The sequence below is a fragment of the Calypte anna genome, chromosome 3, assembly GCF_003957555.1.
Source record: "Calypte anna isolate BGI_N300 chromosome 3, bCalAnn1_v1.p, whole genome shotgun sequence".
Classification (NCBI taxonomy): domain Eukaryota; kingdom Metazoa; phylum Chordata; class Aves; order Apodiformes; family Trochilidae; genus Calypte; species Calypte anna.
The window spans coordinates 45,153,995-45,176,656 of record NC_044246.1 but is presented as its reverse complement, the minus strand read 5'-3'; the positions used below and the strand labels follow the sequence as shown (position 1 = coordinate 45,176,656).

Genomic DNA, 22,662 nt, shown 5'->3' with positions numbered 1-22,662 from the left:
TTGTCAGGTTTCTATCTCTGCTCTGCTTCATTAGCTTTTTGGTCAATTTGGGAAAAAAAAAAAAAAAAGCCAATTTCCATTGGTTCTTTGATATGAAAGAATAGAAACAAAATAAATTTGTGGTGGTCCACAGACTGCTGAGGGGAAGAGCTGTCCTTGGATTTGAAAATGTGTAGCTGTACTCTGTTAAGAAAGCATTGCACTGTAAAAGTGAAAGTGATTGAAAAAACTCTTCAGAAGGAAAAAAACAAACAAAAAAACCCCTCAAAACAAATGAAAGAAACCAAAAAGGTATGCTAAGGCTTTACCAGCAAAAATTTTTAGCCCTTACCAAGGAAGAGCAAAAATCATCTAAATCAGAAGCATATGTTCTTCTTTCTTGCTTTCCTGTCTAGCTAGCAATCAGTGGACTGTAATCAGTTTGCTAAAACAGTACTGAAATGGGTATTTTTAGACCATTTTCTCTTTTGTAATGGAACTTTAAAATACAGTAGATAAAAAAATGTTTTAGAAAAGCTCGGTGGTACTAAATCCTGACTAACTCCTATGATTGGAGTAGTTAAGAATCTTAATCTTCTTTGTTATTTATGAATGCAGTAGACCAAATAAATTCATATTTTATCAGTGAGGCACTGTGGCCTTGGCATTGGGGTTTTCAAAGCACTGCAGATCAGCTGTGCTTGCTTTGAAATCATGCAAATATCCTGGTTGTTTCAATGGAAACAGAGCTTGATCACTGTTAAATGCATAAGAAAATTCTTTGGTTTTTAACATGTTTTGTAGCTTTATATGAGCCAGACCAGGGAATCTGGTTCTTACCTCCCAGACCCATGTAGTGACTCAGAAAAGTAGTTATAAATAAGCACAAATCATCTCTTCAGGAAGCTCTGAGAAGAATGTAAAATGCAAAAATTTTTCATCACAAATGCAAATTTTGACCATCTCACTGATGTTCCAAGGAAAGCAAGTGCCAATGAACAACTTCCCTACCTTTCCCTTTTCAGTGTATGAACGTGTTTGTTTTTTGTTAATTAACTCTTTGTTACCTTATTTTTCAAGCTGTGTGACAAGTATTGATCAGCCCCCCCTTGAAGGAGAAGGACATAGTAAGCACAAATGTTCTCAGTGAGGCAGTTTAAAATTATTCAGGTACAGGGTTTCCTTCCTCTGCAGAAGGCTTCCTATTCTACTACAAATTCTCTTGATCACATCCACTGGTTAAGTTGGAGGAAAATTATGAAAATAAAAGCCTCGGGCTATTCACCTTTTTTTAAGTGAACTAAATATGGTGGTGTTGTTGCAAAGTACTGCTTCTTCCAAGAGCAAGTAACTGATGTTTGAAGTGCATTCGTGATGAGCTGAAGGGCACTTTGTGGCTGCTTTGTTCAAAGAATGAAGCTTGACATTCATTAGCTAATGATCTAAAATGCAGATTGCTAGATGTGTCCTGATGATGAAGAGAAGTAGCACTGATACAGAGCTTGCATTTTTTCAGATGGGTGTGTCTGTCTTGGGAGAGGATTTGTGAGCACCCACAACCATAGCACTACAGAAGTCAAGATAAAGCCATTTAGTCTCAAACCCTGTTCTGAGACAGTGCTCTTTTTCTCTGCTTCCAGCATGAAGAAGTACAATGTATGAACATCTGTGTGTCCTCTGCTGTATTTCATTCTCTTTCCAAGTCAAATAATTTCAAAAGAGAAGTGAATCTTTCTTCTTGCACTGTTTTGTGCTTTTCATGCCAAATCAATTCTTGCCACACTCTTCAATCCTGACCATACAGACCTCTGTCCAGAGCCCAACGAATTTTGTTTCTCCTCAGTTGAATCATGGATCAGATCCATCACTAAGAGCTGAAGAATTCCTCCATAAGTAAAATGATGTAGTTAAAGATGATTCACAAGTTGTATTCTACTATGCTTTTCAGCATACGTCTTTGTTTTCCCAGCTTCTAGGGCCTATTTAAGAGCTTGAATGGTATAATCAAATAGTAAAACAAACCATATAAATTCATGTCCATTTGGTATAATTTTTAAAAATAAAATGCATAAGGATGCCAAAAGTATACAATTGCAGCATCTTGCTTTATTAACCTCTAACCAAATACAAATGTGCAAGGAACATCGCCTTCACATATAGTCAGCTCTGATTTGAAGGAATTCTTTTCAAGAATTTGTGCTGGCTTTTTTTATGAAAAAATTCTCATCTCTTCTGTTGAGATAAATGTCTTACAGTATGTATCCTGATGCATGTAATAAAGAGAAATTACTTCACTGAACAACAGATTGCCAAATGAACTGCTGCTTGTACACTACGTGCCAAAGCGCAGAACAACTAAATGACTTGATATTAAAGTTCACAGAAATGGTGCAAATAGGAATTAGCATAGTAGGACGTAGCCAAGAGAAGATCGAGCTCAGGGAGCTCTTATTGTGATGGATGTGACTTGCTTGGAGTTGAACATCAGAAGGTTGGTGCTTTGGCTACCAAATGGGATCAGAGGCTTCCAGTCTGCAAACAGTTTGTTGGCACTAGTACAGTCCTATTTCAAAATATCCAAATTTATATTTTCCTCTTGTATTGCATCTGTACAGGAGTCTGCAAGCTACCGTGGTGATTCAGAAGCCATTATAACCTTTCCACAGTAGGCTGTTTTCTTTCTACACAAACCAGCTTTCTACCCCGCTGAGCTCTCTCCCTGGGCGCTGCCTTCTGGCATCACCGCTGCTGGGAAAGACGGCTGCCCGAGTGCATCCTGCACAGAGTTAGAGGATAGGCTTTACTCTGCACCATGCAGCAGAACCACAGAAACAGAGCCATTTGGTAGCTAAAACAGCAAGATGCATTTTGGCTCACAGCTTGATGCCAGCCCATCAAAGTCAGTCTAAAGCATCTCCTTTATTTCTTTGGGTTTGTGCACTGAGCTATTGTTTCCCTTCCTGCTGATGGCTCAGACCAGGGGCTGGAAAACTGATGTGACTCTTGGCATGTTTACTGGTATTGGTTTTTTGGGCTACCGCTGTGTGGTGGCTGGAATAAAGACCCTAAATGGGAGACATAATGAGCAAGTATTGCTTGTGATTTGTTGACTTGGCACCTGCATCATTAGAAGTGGCTCCTCCGACAGGTATTTCTTAGAATATTTAGCAAGAGCCATGTGATCACTTTGAAGTGCCAGGAAAAGCTAGCAAAGGAACGTGGCAAGACTGTTTACAGAAATAATGCTTGTGACAGGCACATAATAACCAAGTTCCCTTTACACTCCTGTCAACAAGGACTCAAACAAAGAGAAGGAAGAGCTGGGGTGAGGGATACTTTTGAAGTGCCCTATTTCTGTTTTCTGCAAAACACATTTTAATCCCAGAAGAACCAGTGAGATCAAATCCAAGTCTAGTAAGATGTGCTAAAATCCAATGTCTTTTCAATTTCTAAATAATATTTTATGTTGCCATTAATCTTTGCAGCCATTAACATCGCAGGGAGAAGTTTTAACAGCTATTATTAGTGCCTAAAGAAAGCAGTGTTTACAAGATGAGTCTATTTTGAGCCTGGAAAAATGAATTGCCAAGAAGAAAAAAAAATGTTGCACTTAATATGCTTTCTGTTCCAAGAGACAAAGCAAAGCAGTGGTTTCACTAACGAAACCAACTTCTCTTGTTCTTTGTCACCCTCCTGTTTATTTCAAATAACACCTAAGAAGGAAAAAGCAAGTAAAGAAACAAAACAAAAACAAAAACAAAAAAGGAAGGAGTCGTGCAAGGTAGAGGGGAGTCTGTGTTTGAGGGAAGAAGGTTTCCCTCAAAAATATAATACCTGCTGAACCTCACAAACTGATGACATAGTTGTTCAGAAACTTGAGGCTTTAGGTAAAATGAGCTTGTGAGCTCCGAAGTGTCATAGCAACATTTCTTTCACTGGAAGTATATGACACTTTCCATCATTATCAATTTTTATGAGAATGAAATCACCCTCATCTTTTTTCATATTTTTCCTCAAGAAAAAGAAGAACCAGGAAGAGGGAATACCTCCAAGGAGTGTGCGTTTGGGAGGGTGTGTGGTGATGGGAATTTTGGATCTGGACTGGTATGAAAGGAAACTCAACTTTAGTTTCAAAAACAACTCAAAAACGTCATCAAGTAAAAAAAAGAAAAACCAAAACAACCACCACATGCAAAGGCGTTGTTTATTTTCATTCCTTTCTTTTAAAGAAGTGAGACAAAACTAATCCAAAACTGCAGATGTGATTAGAAGCAGTAATTCAAAATAAAGATTTTAATTGAGCACTAAGTTGGGAAGGAAAAAAGCTTACATTGTCAATGAAAAGCTGCAAGAGAGACCTGCAAGGGAGGAGAGCAACAGGATGAGCAGTGAGAACCTGAATTTAAGATTGTAATCATGGATCAGCCTTGTTGGTAATGCAGGAAAGGATGGGGATTGAGTGGAGCAACATGAGCAGAAACAGAGAAAAATAAGTCAGGAAAATAAAGGGAGGAAAAGTCAGGGAGAGCCATGGAAAGGGCAGTGCCTGCAGGCAGGGACAGGAGGTGCCCTGTGAGTAGTTGGAGGACATTTTTCCCTATGTTAGAGTAGCAAGAGGGAAAAATCAGTTGGTGAGGGATAGGACCACAGTGTAAAGATGTACAGCTGGGGGAAAAGGAGGTTTTCTGATTGGAATTGTGTCTTCTTCTCAGATTACCTGAATACTGAAAATTTGTTCATGTGTATTTTTTCTGGTTTGTTTTTTTCAAGTGTGTTTCATATCTCGGCAGAGAGGATCTAAGCTAGAGCAGGTACTTACAGTTCTGAATTTGGTATTCACCAAAGATGAGGTGTGATATTTGTGTATTCATGATCTGTGAAGGGAGGGATGTGGAGGCTCACACAACACGAACATTGGAGCAAGAGACTTTATTATGGTTCATAGCCCACCCTGTCAAATCTGCCTTCAGATGGCTTTAAGCCAATTCTATCTTCATTACATGAGAATAGTAGTAAGGGGCTCCTTAGTGGGTCAACCAGGACAGTATCCAACATGAAATAAAATGTCTTTTTCTGGGGCATTTATTTTGCAGATCCCAAAAACCAGAATGGGCTTTGCGTAAGGCTTTTATCCGTATGATTTTCTTTTTTTTTTGTTCCCTACAACATTGGAATAAGATATCTTTTTAAAAAAATATTTTTACAGTGTTTTTTTGTTTTTTTTTTTGCAGCATAGCAACATTGGGTCTTGCAAATGAGGAAGGAATCTGTAATTGGAAAATCAAGTTCAGACTTTAATTAGTCACTTTTTACTGACGACATGATTTTCAAAAATATTTTGCATTGTGTAAATAAACATCTAAATGGAGACCTACTAAATCAAATCTTCTCTCTTATAGGAATGGTCAGATGAAGTGTTCAGTTTGGCAACAAATTTGTTGGCACAGAACATGTCAAGGGACGCATTTCTGGAAAAAGCGTAAGTGGCCGTACTATTTAATGCTCTGGGTGTTGCTCTCTTCTTTGCGTCATTTTCCTCTTCTCTTGTTAGTCATTTTGTCATCTATTGTTTCTGCTTTGATGAGCTGTCACTTTTGTAAACACAGGCTGTCCTTTCTCATGGTTTAAAAAAGCCTGTTATCTAAACGTCACTTAAACAAAAGCCTTGGTAAGGTTCTTGCAGAGCACTGCGTTGTAGTTAAAAAAAACAAAACAAACAAGAGAATGAAATGCCATGTTTACCTTGCATGCAAGAATAATGGCTTCAACTGCAGTCTGGAGTAATCTGGACTGACTTGCTTTTGATTTATTCTCCCTTATTTCTGTTACTGCGCAAAAAATGTGGAATCAAGAGGTCCATTTTCCTCAGTCTCACTGCTCTGATGTTCAAATGATTCAGAGGGAAGCTGTGAATCTGTTCATTTAGATTGCTTTGCACACATTCTGACTTGCTTTCAGTTAAGTAGAAAAAATGTTTATGAGAACGTTTGGGATGTAAAAATAGCACCTCTGAAAGAAAGGAGAGTTAAATCTGAGGTTAGCAGTTACCAACTGGATGGTAAGTACATGTGCTGTAAGAGTTTTGTGTAAGACAGAGCATTGAGACCAGCATGGCAAAGCCTCCCAGATAGTGATGGTAATGAACCTGGATCTTTTAAGGTCCTAAAAAGGAAGATGTACCTGCCCCAGCCTATGAGCAGTTTCGTGTCTCCCCAAACACTTTTTTATTTCTTCTCACAGACAGAGGCTCAGTCCAGCTAAATACTAAGCCAGGGCTTAGGTTCCTAAAACTTGCCTAAATCCAAGAAGCAAGTTAACACACCCTTTATCTGCTCTTTCTAAGGCTGTGTGTGCCTAATTTCATTGGATGCACCCATATTTAGTCAGTATGCTGCTGACTGCTTCACTCTTATCCCTTATACATACTATTTAGTGTTCTCTGTGCTGCACCTGCAACAGATATTCTAATAACAGAAATTCTTGGAGAAATTTTGAAGGCTGGACATTGCAGGAACTACAGCTTTGTATGCAGTAATGCTGAGTTGGGACAGCAATGGTATACTAGGCAAACAAAATCCCAAATGGATGGAAACATTTAGCATTTCCTTTTGGCCTTGTGTGTTGAGAGTGGAAGAGCACCATGCTAACCCGAGCAGAGCCAGGTGAGAGAGCAAGAGCAGACATTACTTCCTCCAGCTACACAGGCTGTAGATGAGTTGTGGGAGTGATTTGATGTTACTGTTTCCATGTTCCCTCCCACTCAAATCCCCAGTGGCCAGCTGACTTTGCTGACAGGTCTGAAATGAGAGTTATGGACGTTTTCATACCAGATTCAAAAGAGGAACAAGTTATCACACAGCATTGTAAAATGTGTCTTATTTTTCAATGTATGTTCAAGTAATTAAGTCACTGGACACATTATTTGGATTGAGTAGCAGGCAAACATGACATTCCTGTGTCTTTCTTTTTGCACTGATTAATAAATCTCTTGGGAATTGTAGGGTTTCCAGGGTCCTCTGCACAGGTGCTAAATCAGTCACTTAAGAAATCTGACTTCGAAGATGAACAATACTTCCCCATTATAATTACTGTACTAAGCAAAAGGTTTGGTGCAGTCCTATCAGAAACCTTTAGTTGAAACAGAAAACCAAATTGCATTACAGCATAATTAAGGGTTTTTTTTCTTTGTGGTATTAAGTCCCTTTCAGCATTGGAAGTGCAATAATTAACAGCTTGAGCAGCTTTCCTGTGGTTTAGTCAGATGAGAAAAATAGAGTTAATGTGGGAGGAGCTAGTACAAACTTCCATTTTGGTTAGAAAGCTCTCTGTTGTCATTGTGGTTTTGTGTTGGAGTGCAAAAATGGATGGTGGAGAACCCTAGTGCTGAAATACCAGTGCAGTAATAGCTCTGCTGTGGAAACCTTGGGTCAGCATTAGGTCCAGAGTTTGTCATTCTTGGAGTCAGCACTGCACTGCTGAAATGGTTCCATTCAGATGCTACCGATGGGAGTATCCCCTGGCAGGCTTTTTAACAGGAATAACATGCTTGGTTTTCTTAGACAGATGGATAATGGCTGCAGGGAAAAAAATCGTGTCTCACATGTAACAAAGAATTTGAGAGAAAAAAGGTGGCATGCACTACTGGGGGTTGACTGTTCATGCAGACATTTTTAGTTTGCTTTTTGCTTTAACTGAAGTTCAGAATATTTTTCTTCTCCTTTTTCTTTCATTTCTAGCTTTCTTGGCTGTGAAGAAAAATATTAAATGAGACCAGAATGTACTCAAAAGTTTTAAAAATTAAAAGGCAAAATAAACGAAACTTTTTTTATTAACTGCTGGATTTTTTTCTTTTTAATCTGGCTCAGTGCTGAGACATGGGGTAGAGGGGGCAGTATTTTTGTTTGGTCATACAGTAGTACAAGAGATTTCATTTTCCAAAAGATGTATGTGAGGAGATAAAGGTTTGTGAAAATGTTCCTATTTGCTAGGAAGCACATACTTTGGCTTTGAAGTGGTTGCTAATGGCATTTTTAGTTGGGAAGAAAAGGATGTTTATTAGAACCATGCGGTTTCTTTTTCCATTTGGTAGGCCAGTGGGTAAAGTGGAGAAGTTTAAAAACTTCACAAAAATTCATAAACAAAACAGTCCTTTGAAATGCTTAAATATTGCCACATTTTCCAGCAGATGATATTACTGCAAAACTCATTTTTAGTTTTAATTATATGCAAGTATAAAAGACAGAGCCCTCAGAAAGTTGTGCTCTTCACAGGTTGTTCCTGGTAGATATTTTTGCTGGTTACATGTCAGCCTCATATGATGGGAGGATCATCAGGAAGCATCTTATTAAAGCTACTGGGTGACTCCTTTTTCAGTAGGCTTTGAATCTCCAGAACCTTGAAAGATTTGAACAAAGCAAGATACATCCTCATCCTGCTGCCTTAGTGAGAATGCAAGAGAATTCACGAGGCTTGAGATGCTGGGATGCTTTAAGTGCTTGGTTTGAAAGCTGGGTAATTGCCCACCTCTAGACAGTTTCAGCATGTAATTTTTATTTTGCTTCACACTGGTAGTGTCTCAGGCTTGCCCAGGGTTGCTAAGCATACTGACATGCTTGCTGGTGCAGAGGCATTTCATTTGCCAGTGGTTTGTTATCTTTCCAGCTGAGGGGTGACAACATTTAGGGTCAAATGGAGAAAACTTCACAGATGTGTGAATGGGGAGGGCTTAGGGAGGCAAGGATGTTGGTGTTCAATATCCAGGGGCAATTTAATCCCCTGAAAGAGGAGTTCACCTTCCACCATTCCAATCAAATTGTGTAGCCTGTGTGTTATAATTCAGTCCAGTGGGAGACTGGCAGGCAGGTTGGGTATGAAGGAGCTTGTAGGGATGCTAAATTTATGTGTGAATGATATTTACAATGTCCTGTTGCCAGACAGAAAGTGTTTGACACTACAAGTGCACTATTCTTGGTGGAAGAAGTATTTATGGATTAATGGTATCCCAACAGTTTTTTATACTGGACAAAAGAGGTGAGTGGAAAGGTGATCAGAACAGTGGCATTGAGCTATGAAGTTGGTGAACATGTACTTGAAAATGCTGTAAAAAAAACAAAAAAAACCCAAACCAAACAGGATGCTTTTCTTTTTACAGTTACACTAAACTGAAGTTGCAGGTGACTCCAGAAGGACGTATTCCTCTGAAGAAGTAAGTTTTATTTCCCTTTCTCACTATGTCTTCTCTGGCTTTTTAGTGTAAAGTTTGGCATGATCCCTGTGTCTAGAATAATAATTTAATTTTATCCTCTGTTTATAAGAAATATTGCAGTAAAGAGTGGCCAGTGATACTCAGGATGTCTCTTCAAATAACTCTTTGGATGCAGATTGCCCTTGTGATCTTGAACAAGACATTTAGCTTGTCTGCCTTTGATCATCCCACTTGTGTAAAATAAAAAGAAACCCACAGTTTCTTTACTTCAGAGGCATGTCACGAGGATAAATATATTCCAGTTGCCTATCACTGGGGCAATATAAAGGCAGTAATGATGGCTTTTTCAAATAACTATCCACTGTTAAACAGGAGCTTGCTGGGGTAGGGTTAAACTCATTGTTGGCACCATTAACACACTTGTGTTACAGAGCAACCAGCAAATGGAAATAAATAGCTAAAGATACAATAGTCTGGGAAGTGATATTCAGTCTTTAAGCTGTATGGGCCATCAAGGCATGTCTTTAAGCCAATTCCCTCTGGTTTGTCTTCATTTTGCAGCATATACCGCTTGTTTTCCGCTGACAGAAAACGGGTAGAGACTGCATTAGAAGCTTGTAATCTCCCATCTTCCAGGGTAAGCATCTGAATTTATTCCTGGCCCTTAGAAAATGTTTCTTGTATTCAATGGTGTTTACTCTCTGTTGATTTGAGGGCAATTTGTTCAAGGCTGGTCATGCTGTGCTGGCTTTGCTTCTGGATAGGTCCTCAGCAGCAGGTCTGTCTTTCCAACACAGAAGTTCCTGATACCTATCTGCAAATCTGAGAACCTTTCATTTGAAATTGTGTAGGGACCAGGAGTACCTGGAAGAAACGTGAATATATTAAAGAAAAGGGCAGGAGGAGTTGTGTAACATGTCCTGGAGAAATCTAGTGAGAAGAAGAATCACTTACTGTTGCACAATTTTAAATAAACTATTTCAGAGCAGTTTTAGCTCAAGATATATCTTTCCTTCTCACAAAAAAAAAACCAAACCAAAAATCAATCTATAGCTTTAGGTAAGTGACAGTTTAAACTCATTGTACCTTCTAAAAGTTATGTGGAGTAAAGGTTGAAATGCTGTAGTGTCAAATCTGTCAGTGCTGTAGAGGTGCAGCCATTGTATTCTGATCCAGGAGCTTTTCTTTTTTTCTTTTTTTTTTTTTTTTTTTTTTTTTTCTTTTTGTGTCCAGTTCTGGGCCCCTCAGTTCAAGAAGGACAGGGAAGTGCTTGAAAGAGTCCAGCGCAGAGCTACGAAGATGATTAAGGGAGTGGAACATCTCCCTTATGAGGAAAGGCTGAGGGAGCTGGGTCTCTTTAGTTTGGAGAAAAGGAGACTGAGGGGTGACCTCATCAATGTTTTCAAATATGTAAGGAGCGAGTGTCAGGGAGATGGAGTTAGGCTTTTCTCAGTGATTACCAGTGATAGGACAAGGGGTAATGGGTGTAAATTGGAGCATAGGAGGTTCAAGTTGAATATCCGGAAACATTTTTTTACTGTAAGGGTGACAGAGCCCTGGAACAGGCTGCCCAGGGAGGTTGTGGAGTCTCCTTCACTGGAGACATTCAAAACCCGCTTGGACACGTTCCTGCGCGATGTACTCTAGGTGGCCCTGCTCTGGCAGGGGGGGTTGGACTAGATGATCTTTCGAGGTCCCTTCCAACCCCTAGGATTCTATGATTCTATGATTCTATGATTCTCAACCTGGAGCATCTGAAGGATGGTAACTCGCCCTCAAGAAGGCTTTTTTTCACTTGAGCAAGTGATTCTCATTAATGCTGGACTGAATTTGGAGGTTCTTCTCCAAAAAGCTTCTTGCAAGTTAATTCCTACATTCAGGGGTCTAAGAGGTGGGGCACAACAGGTCTGTAGCAGACAAGAGCTTGCATCTCTTCATCTCTTGCTCTCATAGAAAACTCTCTGCTGTTTGCTCAACACGTGTTTTGCCAGTGGTTTAATAGAACCAGTGCCTACAGCTCCAGAAGAGCAATGGAGCCAAACCTCAGATACCCCTTACCGATGAGACCTTCCTTTATAGGTAGCTTAATTCTATGAAATTCCAAGGAATGTTTGTATAGAAGGCATAAGAGACAATAATAATAATAATAATATCTCAGTCAGGTTATGAGAATGGAAACATGGAAAAAATAACTTTTAAAAGGGATTTCATTGAATTGTAAGCAAACAAGATGTGAAAAAAAAACCCATGAAGCATTATTTTTTAAATGAGGTAATTTGTTACTTATATTTACTACATACGTCTGAAAAAAAATCTAAACATCACTGGAGTCCTTGAAAGAAAATGCAACCATTTTCTGCTGCTTATTTCAGTACAGATGATTTTACATGCACATAGCTAGATAATTGTTGCTGGGATACCATCTTGAAAATTGTTCATAGTATAAAGTAGAGCTTTTCTTTGGTTGGGACAAAAGGGAAATACACTTAATGCAACAAAGGAAATGGTGTTGATCAGCTTGGAAAAAAAAATATTTTAGAAGCTAAGTGCTTAAGAACCCTGAAGCTGAATCTTATGGAATTAATGGAACAAAAAAACCATTCTTCAGCTACAGTTCTTTTCCTTTGTGCTTCTGTTTATTTGAACAAATAAAATTCTTGACTTCAACTTTCAGTTTTTCTGCCATGTTGCACTACAGGACAAATGGTGTTCCTGTAAAGCCTTGAACAGCACTGGATGCCCAGCAGTGTGCAAGACAAAAATATCCAGCGTTCTTCCTCAGTAAAACCACACCATATGATTCAGGGAATTTCTGAAAATCTTTCATGGGCATTGACATCTTAGGCTTTTTAGGTTCTTTTTTTTATTCATGCCTCATAGAGAGGGTCTTCCCTCCCAAGTTTCATAGAAAAACATATTTCTCATTACATAGGAACAGATGCGGCTTATTGGCCATGAGCTTAACATGATGTTTTGCTGAACCTCTCAGAACCTACACAAAATGAAATTCAGAGTTATGGGTAAGAGGATCCCAAGTCAGTAGTTACCAATCTTTTCCTGATTCATAGCTTCAAGGTTGAGACAGTCCCTAATCTATCTTACGTGATGATTTGAACATAGGGCAGCCTGAGCAATGCTGCCAGGGGAGAGTATTTCACTGCATGGACTTGTCTGTGACAGCACAAACTTCAGCATCCTCTAGCTCCCCCACTCTTTAGAAAATTCCCTGTGTGTGCTTGCCAGGAGACCTCGTGGCACAATGTGTGAGGATTGTATCTAGTGCAAGAAGAGGAAGAGTTCTCATTGGCTTGAGAACTGCCTTCATCCTGCAGTAGAAGAATAATATCGGAGGAGCTCCCCAGAAGTGCCAAAAATAAACTCTATTTTGTATTTAGGGATGGAGTCACCTGAGCACTAAGCATTCCAGCCCTGATTCCCCTGAGCAGTTGAACATCTCTGCAGTAAGATGTCCTGTGGACTTCAAGTTAAGCACATTTTCAAAGCATGGGTTTATTTATTTATGTTTTTCTAGGTCAGATCTGACATGTGTAGAGTCTTGCAGGACTAAACCCCATGTGATCTGATTTTCAGCAGCATTCCTCATCCAGCCGATCTGAAAGCAGAGAAATGTTTGAATAAATGTTGAAATGAAGTTACCAAACGTACCAGTGAGTTTTTGAGATTGGCATCTGATTCTCTTATGATTTTTTTTAAATCTTCTTGTTGGGTATTTTTCTTTGTTTTGAATTTAGCCAAAGGTACCCTAAATAGAATCTGAAGAGCTTTATTTAGTTGTCTGTGTGGCTGTGAAGTCTGGTTTCTGCCTTCCAGATAACAGACATTCACAATGCTTGATTGTTAACTTAAAATGAAACAACCAGCTATTGAGTCCTGTCTGTACAAATAGTCTGAATTAGCTATTGTGGTGCTGAATTTGTAACAGACTGGATAAAGACATTGTAAAAGCAGGCAGGGTTACCAGAGAAATCATAAATCAACAGTGCTTGAAATTAGTAAAGTCTTCATCACAGAATAAAACAGAATACCAATATTCAGCAAAGCTGTAAATGGGGGATGCTCTCATGTGGTATGGAAAGTTTGTGATGTCTCAAAGTGATGAGTTGGTCTCAAAAAAGAGATGGGCACATAAGGTGTGGGGGTGGTTCCACATAAATGGGGATGGCTCTGACCAGGCTGAGGAAAGGGGCAGTGTATTTTAATCCCTTTCTTTAGGCAGGCTTTTGAAATCCAAATACAGATTTCTGAGGATGTGCCTGGGATGGGAAATGCTTGCAGCAAGGCTTCCATCTCATGTCTAGATCTGTGTTTATGTAGCCCACTGATGATGTCACCAGTAGGAAATAATAATTGAAAGGGTCTGTACTTATGCCTGAAGTCTTTCTTTTGTTATCCTCTTTGGAATTACATGTTGGGAAACAGGCAAATTTCCTAATTGGAACCAAGTGGTAAATAAAAGCTGGGATCTTGGGTTATTGGAAAAACACATTTTGTTCAGTGTTAAGTACCCTCAAGTCCCCTGTAAAGGAAGAAATATATTAGGTCAATGGGAGACTGTAATTCTGTGGTAATTATAGAATCAACATTGGAAATGCCCTTAGGAGGAGGGAGAAGTGCTGGCTGAGTAGCGGTGTCCTGCTGAATAGGGATTATAGGTGGAGGCAACGAAGGAGAGTAAGATGCCAGCTTTGGCAAAAAAATTCACAAGCTTTATGAATCCCAGGCTTTAGGAAATAACAAGTATCAGTGGTCCTTCTCTCTGTCAAAAGCACCACAGCACAAGTGTAGTTGGTGCAGTTTCACATAGTAGTTCTGTGTCTCTGGTGGCTGTCACTGAAAGGAGCTATTTCCATCCTCCAGCTTCAGGTTCCAAACTTCTCCATCCACCCTTGCTCTGGATTTGGCAATTGTGCCATTGATGATTTACCTGACTCAGAGAGCTGATCCAATGATCCAATGGTAAAATGCACAGGGTTGTTTTGGATGGGTAAGTTTTGAGCCAGTTTACCATGCAGCCACTCACAATGTCTGCCATAAAAAAAGAAAAAGGAAGGTGCAAGGGTCTAATGGCTGATGACCTCAGACCATTGAAGCCTGGAGATGGATGCTCAATTGGAGCAGGGAAATGGCCCAGCTCAGTCTGAGGCTGAGCTGGGTCAGGTTAAGTCCATGCTTGTGGACAGAAACAGAACATTCTCAGGCCTCTCCAGTTTTCACAGGTGAAAGGAGAGATAAAGTTATGCCCGTGGTATTTATTTTTTTTAAACCTAAAGCAGGAAAAATATGGAAAAGTTTCCTTCCATCTAACAAAGGCTTGAATTGACGCTTCCGGTTCCCTTGGCAACGGTGTTAAACTGGCAGAATAAATAAAAGCAACAATTTCCTCTATCAGCAGCTTTCTTCTGAGGTGACCGGGTTCCACAGTGTTCAAAAGCAAACAGCTTTGTTTCCAAGTTACAATTTTCCTCCTCCAATTCATCAGATTTAGGTATTATTTTGGAGCCATGGAGAGGCATCACATGGGCCCATGGTGCTCCCAGGCCACATGTCATAGTTTTTGATAAAGTTGACTTGCATGGAGGAAACTAAAAAAAATGATTTTTAAAAGATACATTTTAATTTTGTTGTTGTTTCCTTTTTCTTGTTCCTTTGTAAGGTTCCCTCTGCAAAAAACACAAGCTGCTGTGCCATTTTTGTTTCTCAGAACACCATTGCAAAGGCAGAAGCCAATGAGCACATGTACTGTTCTGTGCTGAAAAAAAACTTTGCATCTTCCTGGGGGTTCTCATTTCTTTCCAGCCCCACTAAAGAAGCAGTCCTTGCTGTCTTCTGCAAAAAGTCTGGAGCCTGAAGGCAACATGTGCAAGTGAGCTCTTGAGATTAATGCAAAGGACTGTTTTCCTTATCCATTCCAGTAATCATCTCAAGTTAAAAACATAATTCTAAATTTTTTCAGAGAAGAGCTAGCAGGTTTAATGGGGGTGGTGAAAGTGCCACCTAGAAGCAGGATTAAGTGTAAATTGTTCTAAATTTTTAAAAATCTAAGAAAAAAAAATGCTGGTATCTCTTCGGAGGAGAGCATTCTTGTAAAAGAAATCTGATTGCCAAATGCATTATACTGATATTCAGAACTTGGTTTTCAGAAGCAAGATGTATGGAAAAGCACTACATGAGCCTTGCCCAGTATCACAGTATGTATCTTCAGGAAGAGAAAGGAAATGTTGCTGCTGTCAGAAGGCAAGAGTATTAATAATAATGCCTCAGTGACCCAGTTTGTTCCTTGGTTTGTGGACACTTTGGCAAGATGAGGGACATACTCATCCTCTGTAATGCAGCCATTTTCCTTGATGAAACACAGTGGCTGGGATTGAGCTCCAAGGCTTCACTGGCATTGTGATATCTACTTATGCTATAGATACAGGGACTAGGGGTGGAGATGGCCTTTTTCCTTCACAGGTGCTCAGAGAAAGAGATAGTGTTGCCTTATGGAAACTAAGATGATTAATGTCTTTATATAAAGATGTACTCTTTAAGCTGCTCTTTTTTCCAGGGGAATTTATTCTGCAACATCTTCTCTAGAAAGAAAGAGAACCACAATAATGAGTGATCTGTTTATGAAGAGCATATAAAAGTGCTGTATCATTCTTTCAATGTATTTTCCCTGTTTTGTAGAATGATTCCATCCCTCAAGATGACTTCACCCCAGATGTGTATAGGGTGTTCTTAAACAACCTCTGCCCTCGGCCTGAGATCGACCACATCTTTTCTGAGTTGTAAGAAAGGACACTCATTTATTTATTTATTTATTTTCACTCTCACTGATTTTTGGGCTGGGAATAGCAAAGTAGGTTATTTAGACTACAGTGCCATGCAGTGACTGCCAAGAACAGATTTCAGTGTGTGGTAGGACTGTTATTTAACCTTGGAATAAGGGTTCCTTCTCTCTCAGGCTTTTGCCTCCATTTTTAATGGCCAGAGTTTTAATACGTTTCTAGAGAAGCAGAACTGCTTGGTCTTGTTTTTCTGAATGGATTAGGATAGACCAGACTTCCATGAAAGTGAAGGAAGAAGAGTAATAAGAAATTATAGCATGCAATAGGCATGAGAATGTGTATAATTGCCCCCAAAAGCTTAATTAGGAGTTGCAAAAACTGCAGTAACTTAGGATTTTTGCATCTTGAATTTGCACCATGAAGTTAAATTGCAGCCCGCTACAACTGATTTTATACATTCAGTTAAAAGCTACACAATTCATGTTGATTCTGCCCCTTGGAGGAAGTCATTGAACTTCCCACTTTCAGCAGAGCCACATCAGTGGAGTCAGAACGCGAAGCAATATGAAAGTGATTTTGAAAATACATCCCAAGACCACCAAAGCAATTACTGAATGTATCTTTGTATCCTTACAAAATGGGTGTGCACACATACTCCTTTTGTGCTTATTTTCTCTAAGATTGAGGTTTCAGAGGAGCTTAGCCTTGACCTAGTTTACTGCCATTGAACCTGAAGGTAGACTTCCCATTGCTGTCTCAGGGAGCAAAAATAGGCCAGTTGTGAGTGCTGTATGAGTGCTGTATGTGCCCTGAGCACATCACCTGGCATGGAGGTTCCTGGATCTCCATCTGGGTACAAACTGTACCCAAGCTCTATTCTTTTTACTCACTCTCTGAATAGTCATCTTTTCACTTGCTTTAGGAGTACCTAGCATTTTTTAGCATTTTAGTTATATAAAACCTAAAAAAACTGCAAGCAAATACTAGAATAAAGAAGAAATGAGTGCTGTTATTCAGCAGTAAAACCAACTAGTTGGGCCAGGAATGTGAGCAGAGTGTTTGTGGCAACTTCAGGTTTGAATTCCACATCATTTTCTCATCTTTTTTTTTTTACATTACTTAGTTCCAAGAATTCAGAGCAATGAAAAGCTTCTAGCATTGCTCTAACTCTTCCCATTGATGTCAGTAATGCTGAATGCTTTTAAAAATCATATTATTAGATGTGTGATGTTGGATGTGTGATGAATATTTGTTGTTGCACGCTGGTAAAGTGACACAGTGGGACAATATTGTTGTTGTACAATAGTTTGGATCTTGATTCAGTTTCCTTAGGAAATCACAAAACATTGAACAAAATTTCAAGGAAATGTAATCCTTTTGTGGGTTTTTTGTGTATTCTAATGGCTTTGGTGTTGCTTTATTTTTTCTCTAGTGGTGCAAAGAGCAAACCGTACCTTACTGTTGATCAGATGATGGAATTTATAAATTTTAAGCAACGTGATCCACGATTAAATGAAATCCTTTATCCACCATTAAAACAAGAACAAGTTCAACAACTGATTGAAAAATATGAACCCAACAGTAATCTAGCAAAGAAAGGTCAGTGTTTTTTATATTCTTGCTGTACTCAGTTTCTGATTTGAAATAATGATACAATTATCCTACAGTGTGTGCTGAAGCAAAATTTTAATCAAAATCATATCGCTTTTCCAGCTCTCTCTTCTTGGATCATACAAGCCTGCAAGACGTTGCGTGGCTCATTTTTAAATGTATTTTGTTGGGATCAATTTAGGAAGGCTGTGGCTGGTTTCAGTAGTCAGTTTACAGCATGTGTAATTGATAGCTTAGAAGAGTTTCTCTGCAAACTTCGGCACAATCCTTTCTATCGCAATGACTGTTTACAAGCATCTGAAATATAAAATTTAAAGAAACTATTGGTGACATTGAAACTACAATGATGATAATTCTATCATTTAATAATAACATTAAGTCCAGCCTATTTTCTGATAAAGTGGTACACAATGTAAGATGTGAGCATAGCTGAATGTGTTTTGTGCTATAATCACAGAAGATTTCTTTTTGAAAATCTCAAGTGCTGCTAGGGCTTAACTGGGCATTTTGCCAAAATCAGGGAGAGAACTCCTGCTCAAATCTCTGCAGATTTTTGCTACTGCCACAAGTCTTAAAATAGCATTGAATTTGTGTCTGCATCATGTTGTATTCCAATCCATGTATCCTAATGACTTGCACCATCTTTTAATGTATTCAGAAAAATAGATCTGATTTGAAAAAAAAAATTGTTTTGGTCCAGAGATTTTGAATCCACAGGAAACAAAAAGACATCTTTTCCAGAAGCCTAGATGTTAGCTGAAGGTACTCTCCCATTTCCCTGGAAGCTTTCTGACCTAAATGTCTTCCCAAAGGAAGCCAGTGGATCTTGATGCCATGATCCATGTTGACTCCAGGCAGCACACTTGCTATTTTTCTCATAAAGCTTCTTAGTTTTCTAATCCGATCAAATTTTGTGTTTCCAGAGGTTTTGAGGGAGGGTTAAATCTCCCTTTTTGTCCTGCTTATGCAAACTGTCTTAGCATCAGTGAGAACACCACCATGGGTGGATGAAAACACATTGGGACCTCTCCTCTCACATCCGTGCAAATATTGGAATATAGCTCTATGCTTACTTTATTTCACAACAGCAACAGGAAGGTCAGGTACCTAAAAGCTGAGTTTTATTGCCCAAATATTGGCACTTCATATAAGCCAAATAAAGGATTTAGTAGAATGAGGGTGTACTAGCAGAACACCAAAGTCTAAATGAAATCACCTGATTAGTAATAAGGAGGAAACTTGAAACAAACCTCAAAGAAGGGTGCTGTCATTCTGTTTTCTTAGCACTGTGCAAGTGGGGTTTGTGGGACACATCCAGCTCACTCTGATATATGTTGGTGCATACATTTCTTGCAGACACGTTCTCTTCCATAGGTGCCTTTCCTCCTGGGTACGATTTACATTGCTCTTACAGAATCAGTTCTTGCAGAAAAGGCAGAGTTTAAGAAGAGAAAGACAGATTCTAGAAACTTAATTCCTTTTGTGGGTTGCTTTTTCTTTTTTGTGTGTGTGTTTGTGTTTTAGTTTTTGTTTTCTCTTCAAACTTGTGCACTGAGGTCCAGCAAACTCTTGGCAGAGCTGGCACAACCTGTGAGCCACTTCTGTGCTGCAGACACCATCTCATATGCAGCACCCAGTCTGGTAGCTGAGCTGCAGCAACTGTTGCATACTGCTAACCATGATCCAATGCAAATCCCAAACTGACTTCATTGAAGTTATAGGAGCTGGCTGGTCAGGGATGACAGGGGCACACTGAATTTTCTGTACATCTGCTCCGACCTGGGAATGCAATTCACTGTATATTAAATGAAGTGTAGGTGTGGATGTTCAAACCACAGTTAGATGTGGTCCTGTGTAAAGCCATCAGTGAATCTGCTGGCTTTAAGTTCCCCCCTGCTGCTCATAGAGGCTGTGATGTTTATTGTGGTAGCATTACTTAATGTCCCCTTATTTGGTGGGGAGAGGTAGGGATGGAAGTAGGATGTTTGGCATGGCCCTCGTGCCATCAGTAGGGGCATGTAGAAACTTCAGGGCATCCAGATCATCAGCTAAAATAGGTAAGAAGATAGCAGAAGCCTTTGTTCAGCATACTTATCAGAAATAACAGCACCCAATAGCTCTTTGAAGAGAGATGAGTTTAGGGTTGTCCCAACTAAACAACTTCTCAGGGTACACCGAGAAACCAGAAGAGCACTGTAGGGAAGAGAGGAGGAATGTGACAAGACACATGAGGCAAAGGTAGTGATGTGAAAGAAGTACATGATAAACAGGAGGATGGGAAATGGAGTTACAGGTGGCCTAGGAATTACTTCATCACTGTTGTACTAGAGCAATGCAATTCAGTAATTAGACTTTTGGATTAGTTTTGCACAGTTGTAATTCAAGAAGCAAGCCAGAAGATCTGACATGGTATGTATATTTGTTCTTTCTTCATAATGAGAAGTTACTCCTTTGAAGTAAATCATGAATACAGGTCCAGAGGAAAATTCCATGAAGAAATTTAAAAGTTGAGATTGATTGCTTCCTGTGAGTAATGAGTGATTCGGAGTACTGCGTGGTGGTAGAGACTTTAGGGACGTGTATGCAAGAGTTAGGTCATACAAATGCCAGCCTTTGTGTCAGTGAAACCCCTTTTCCTCAGGCTGTTCCCAAGCTTGAACATTTGCAGCTGCTCGGAGTGCTCAGAGTACACAGAAGCCTGCACACAGTTATATTGTTTTGTTACCATAAGCTGCCTTTCTGATGGGCTCCGTTCCTATCTTGTTTCATTAGTATAACATCAGGTTGCAGAGCTGTTATGGACAAACATACACATAAATGGTGACAGTCTGTCTGCTTTCTATAGATACTCTATGCTTAATTATTAAATTAAGCTTAATTATTAAAAAATTATTATGCTTAATTATTAAAAAATCTATCCGATGTTCAGATGTTCCAAAAAAATAAAGAGTTTCATGTGTTTCATAAAACAAGCCAGACTCTTCTATTTAATTTGAACTTTAAAGCCTGTATAGTCCCTGTTTAAACTACTAGCAAAAATTACTTCTGCAAACGCCTGCAACTTAGTGGCAAGTGTCCTTATTTTTCAGTTCTGCAAGGCCACAAAACCTAGATTTTTAATCATCTTCCACAAAGTTAGGAAAAATACATATTGTCCTTTTTCTTTTTTTGTCTGTGCACAGTAGTACGCACATCAGGGTGCAAAATCAAACTGAATCCTTGTAATTCACAAGGATTAAAAACATTTGCTAAATACATTTATGATGTGGGAGTAAGATTTCATGTTTGCACCATGCAGAACATCCTGGCCTTGAGGTAATAATTCACTTTAGCATATGTTTATGACCTTATTTATGAGTAGCATTGGAAGGGAGTATAGTTATATAAAAATCTTTTCTGTTTCATTTAATTGAACAATGTAATAATTCTCAATTGAATCTCATTTCTTCTGAGAGTGTGATGCACTTGCTTCTTATCAAATAAAATTTTCTCCATTGAAAAGTTCTTTCAAATGGAATTAGGTATTTTTTTTCTTGAAAACTTAAATCCAAATTAATAAAATAGAAACTGTATGCCTTCATAGAGCATCCTCACTGCTTGCTCCTACTAAGCTCTTAGGACAGTTGTAGACCTTCACTCATCTGATGATTATATCTTCTTATTTCCCATCCAACTGTATTCATGATCTGTGTGTACGACAGAATTCCCTTAATTTAGTTATTCTCTCAGACCTAATTAAACACATTTCTAAAGAAGAGCTGTACTGTCTCAACTTTCACAGTGCTAGTCAAATGGTTTGACATCTCATAATTCCCCATTCCTCTGATTGCCATTATGGCCTTTTTTCTGTACATAATATTTTACACATACAACAGGATTCTTCAGCTACTTGGTAAAATCAAATGCCAATGTACTTACTGGATCATGGCTTTAGGTTGCACAGCTTTGAGTAAAAAGCCTGCTCATGTTCCTGCTCATTGCTGACGTATCTTTAGACATTGTATTGCTGGGATGTGATTGAGCTTCTGCAACATGAGCAGATACATGGGCTTGACATCTACATAGGTTAAGTACGTGAAGTAGTATTTCACTGTGATTGAAGCAAGCTGTTGTGATTAATTCTTTGTGTCATAGAGTGAAGGAGATTAATGGACTCGGTATAGCATGGTTCCTTATCAGGTAGAAGCAGAAGGAAGTTCCTGGTGCTGCTCAGCAGGCTCTCACTGTCAGCAAATGCATGCCTGGGACTGTTGGGGATGGTTAAGGAGCATCTTATAGTTTGGTATTTTCAGGCTGTAAAACATTTGTATTAGCATCACTGCTAAATTTATTCCCATTTAAGTTACAGGACTGGTAAGAGGATGTGTATTAATAAATCAGTTGCCAAGTGGTTGGGAATTTCTGTATTTGTTTATATTTCTAAGAATTGTATAGCAGTAAGTTGTTCAGTATCTTATTGCATTATGGGTGGGAGATGGGACACTGCCACTGATTTTGATTTTCTCTTCTTGCAATGTCCCGGGCCTTGGGAACTATAGTCATGGTTTCTAGAACTATGTGAAGTTTACCACATACATTTGGCAGAAATTCTGCAAAAAACCGTGCTAGGTGTTCATGACTTAGCAATGCAATTTATTTCTAAAAGTTTCTAAGTTCTGAAGGACCCTGGAGCTTTGAGAGCTCAAATCTCAGTTAAAACTTTGCTTCTGGAACCAGTAAGTATTTTGAAAACCACTGTGTACATCTTGGCTCTATTGGCATCCTGTGTCTCTTAAATACTCTAAGCATGTAAAAATAAAAGCTATACTCATGTACCAGACTAGAAATGAAGAATATGAAATCAAGGCCTGACAGGGAGTGGAGACATGAAAAAAATGGAATAAAATGTAGCAATAAAATATGTTTCCCACCATTTTTGTGGATGAGAGCAAGATAAGTGTTAGGTTATTGTTATCCATTACTTTTACTGCGGTTTTTATTGAGAGAGATTTTCTTTACTGTAGTTTAAGCTTTAAAAATAGAGGCTGGAAGTGCTTTGGAGACTTTGGGGACTTTTCCTGGCTGGTGGATCTGTGC

The 22,662-nt window shown here is 39.0% G+C and overlaps 1 protein-coding gene across 2 annotated transcripts in view; it reads left to right on the top strand.

Moving 5' to 3' along the window:
- The window catches only part of PLCB1 (phospholipase C beta 1), a 399,975-nt gene that overhangs the window by 239,884 nt on the left and 137,429 nt on the right, over positions 1 to 22,662 (top strand). For both annotated transcript variants that reach the window (XM_030448781.1, XM_030448782.1), the window contains exons 5-9: positions 5,379 to 5,458; positions 9,131 to 9,184; positions 9,746 to 9,821; positions 15,875 to 15,975; positions 17,408 to 17,574. In XM_030448781.1, the coding sequence (XP_030304641.1) occupies positions 5,379 to 5,458; positions 9,131 to 9,184; positions 9,746 to 9,821; positions 15,875 to 15,975; positions 17,408 to 17,574 (478 nt within the window). The remainder of the gene's footprint in view (positions 1 to 5,378; positions 5,459 to 9,130; positions 9,185 to 9,745; positions 9,822 to 15,874; positions 15,976 to 17,407; positions 17,575 to 22,662) is intronic.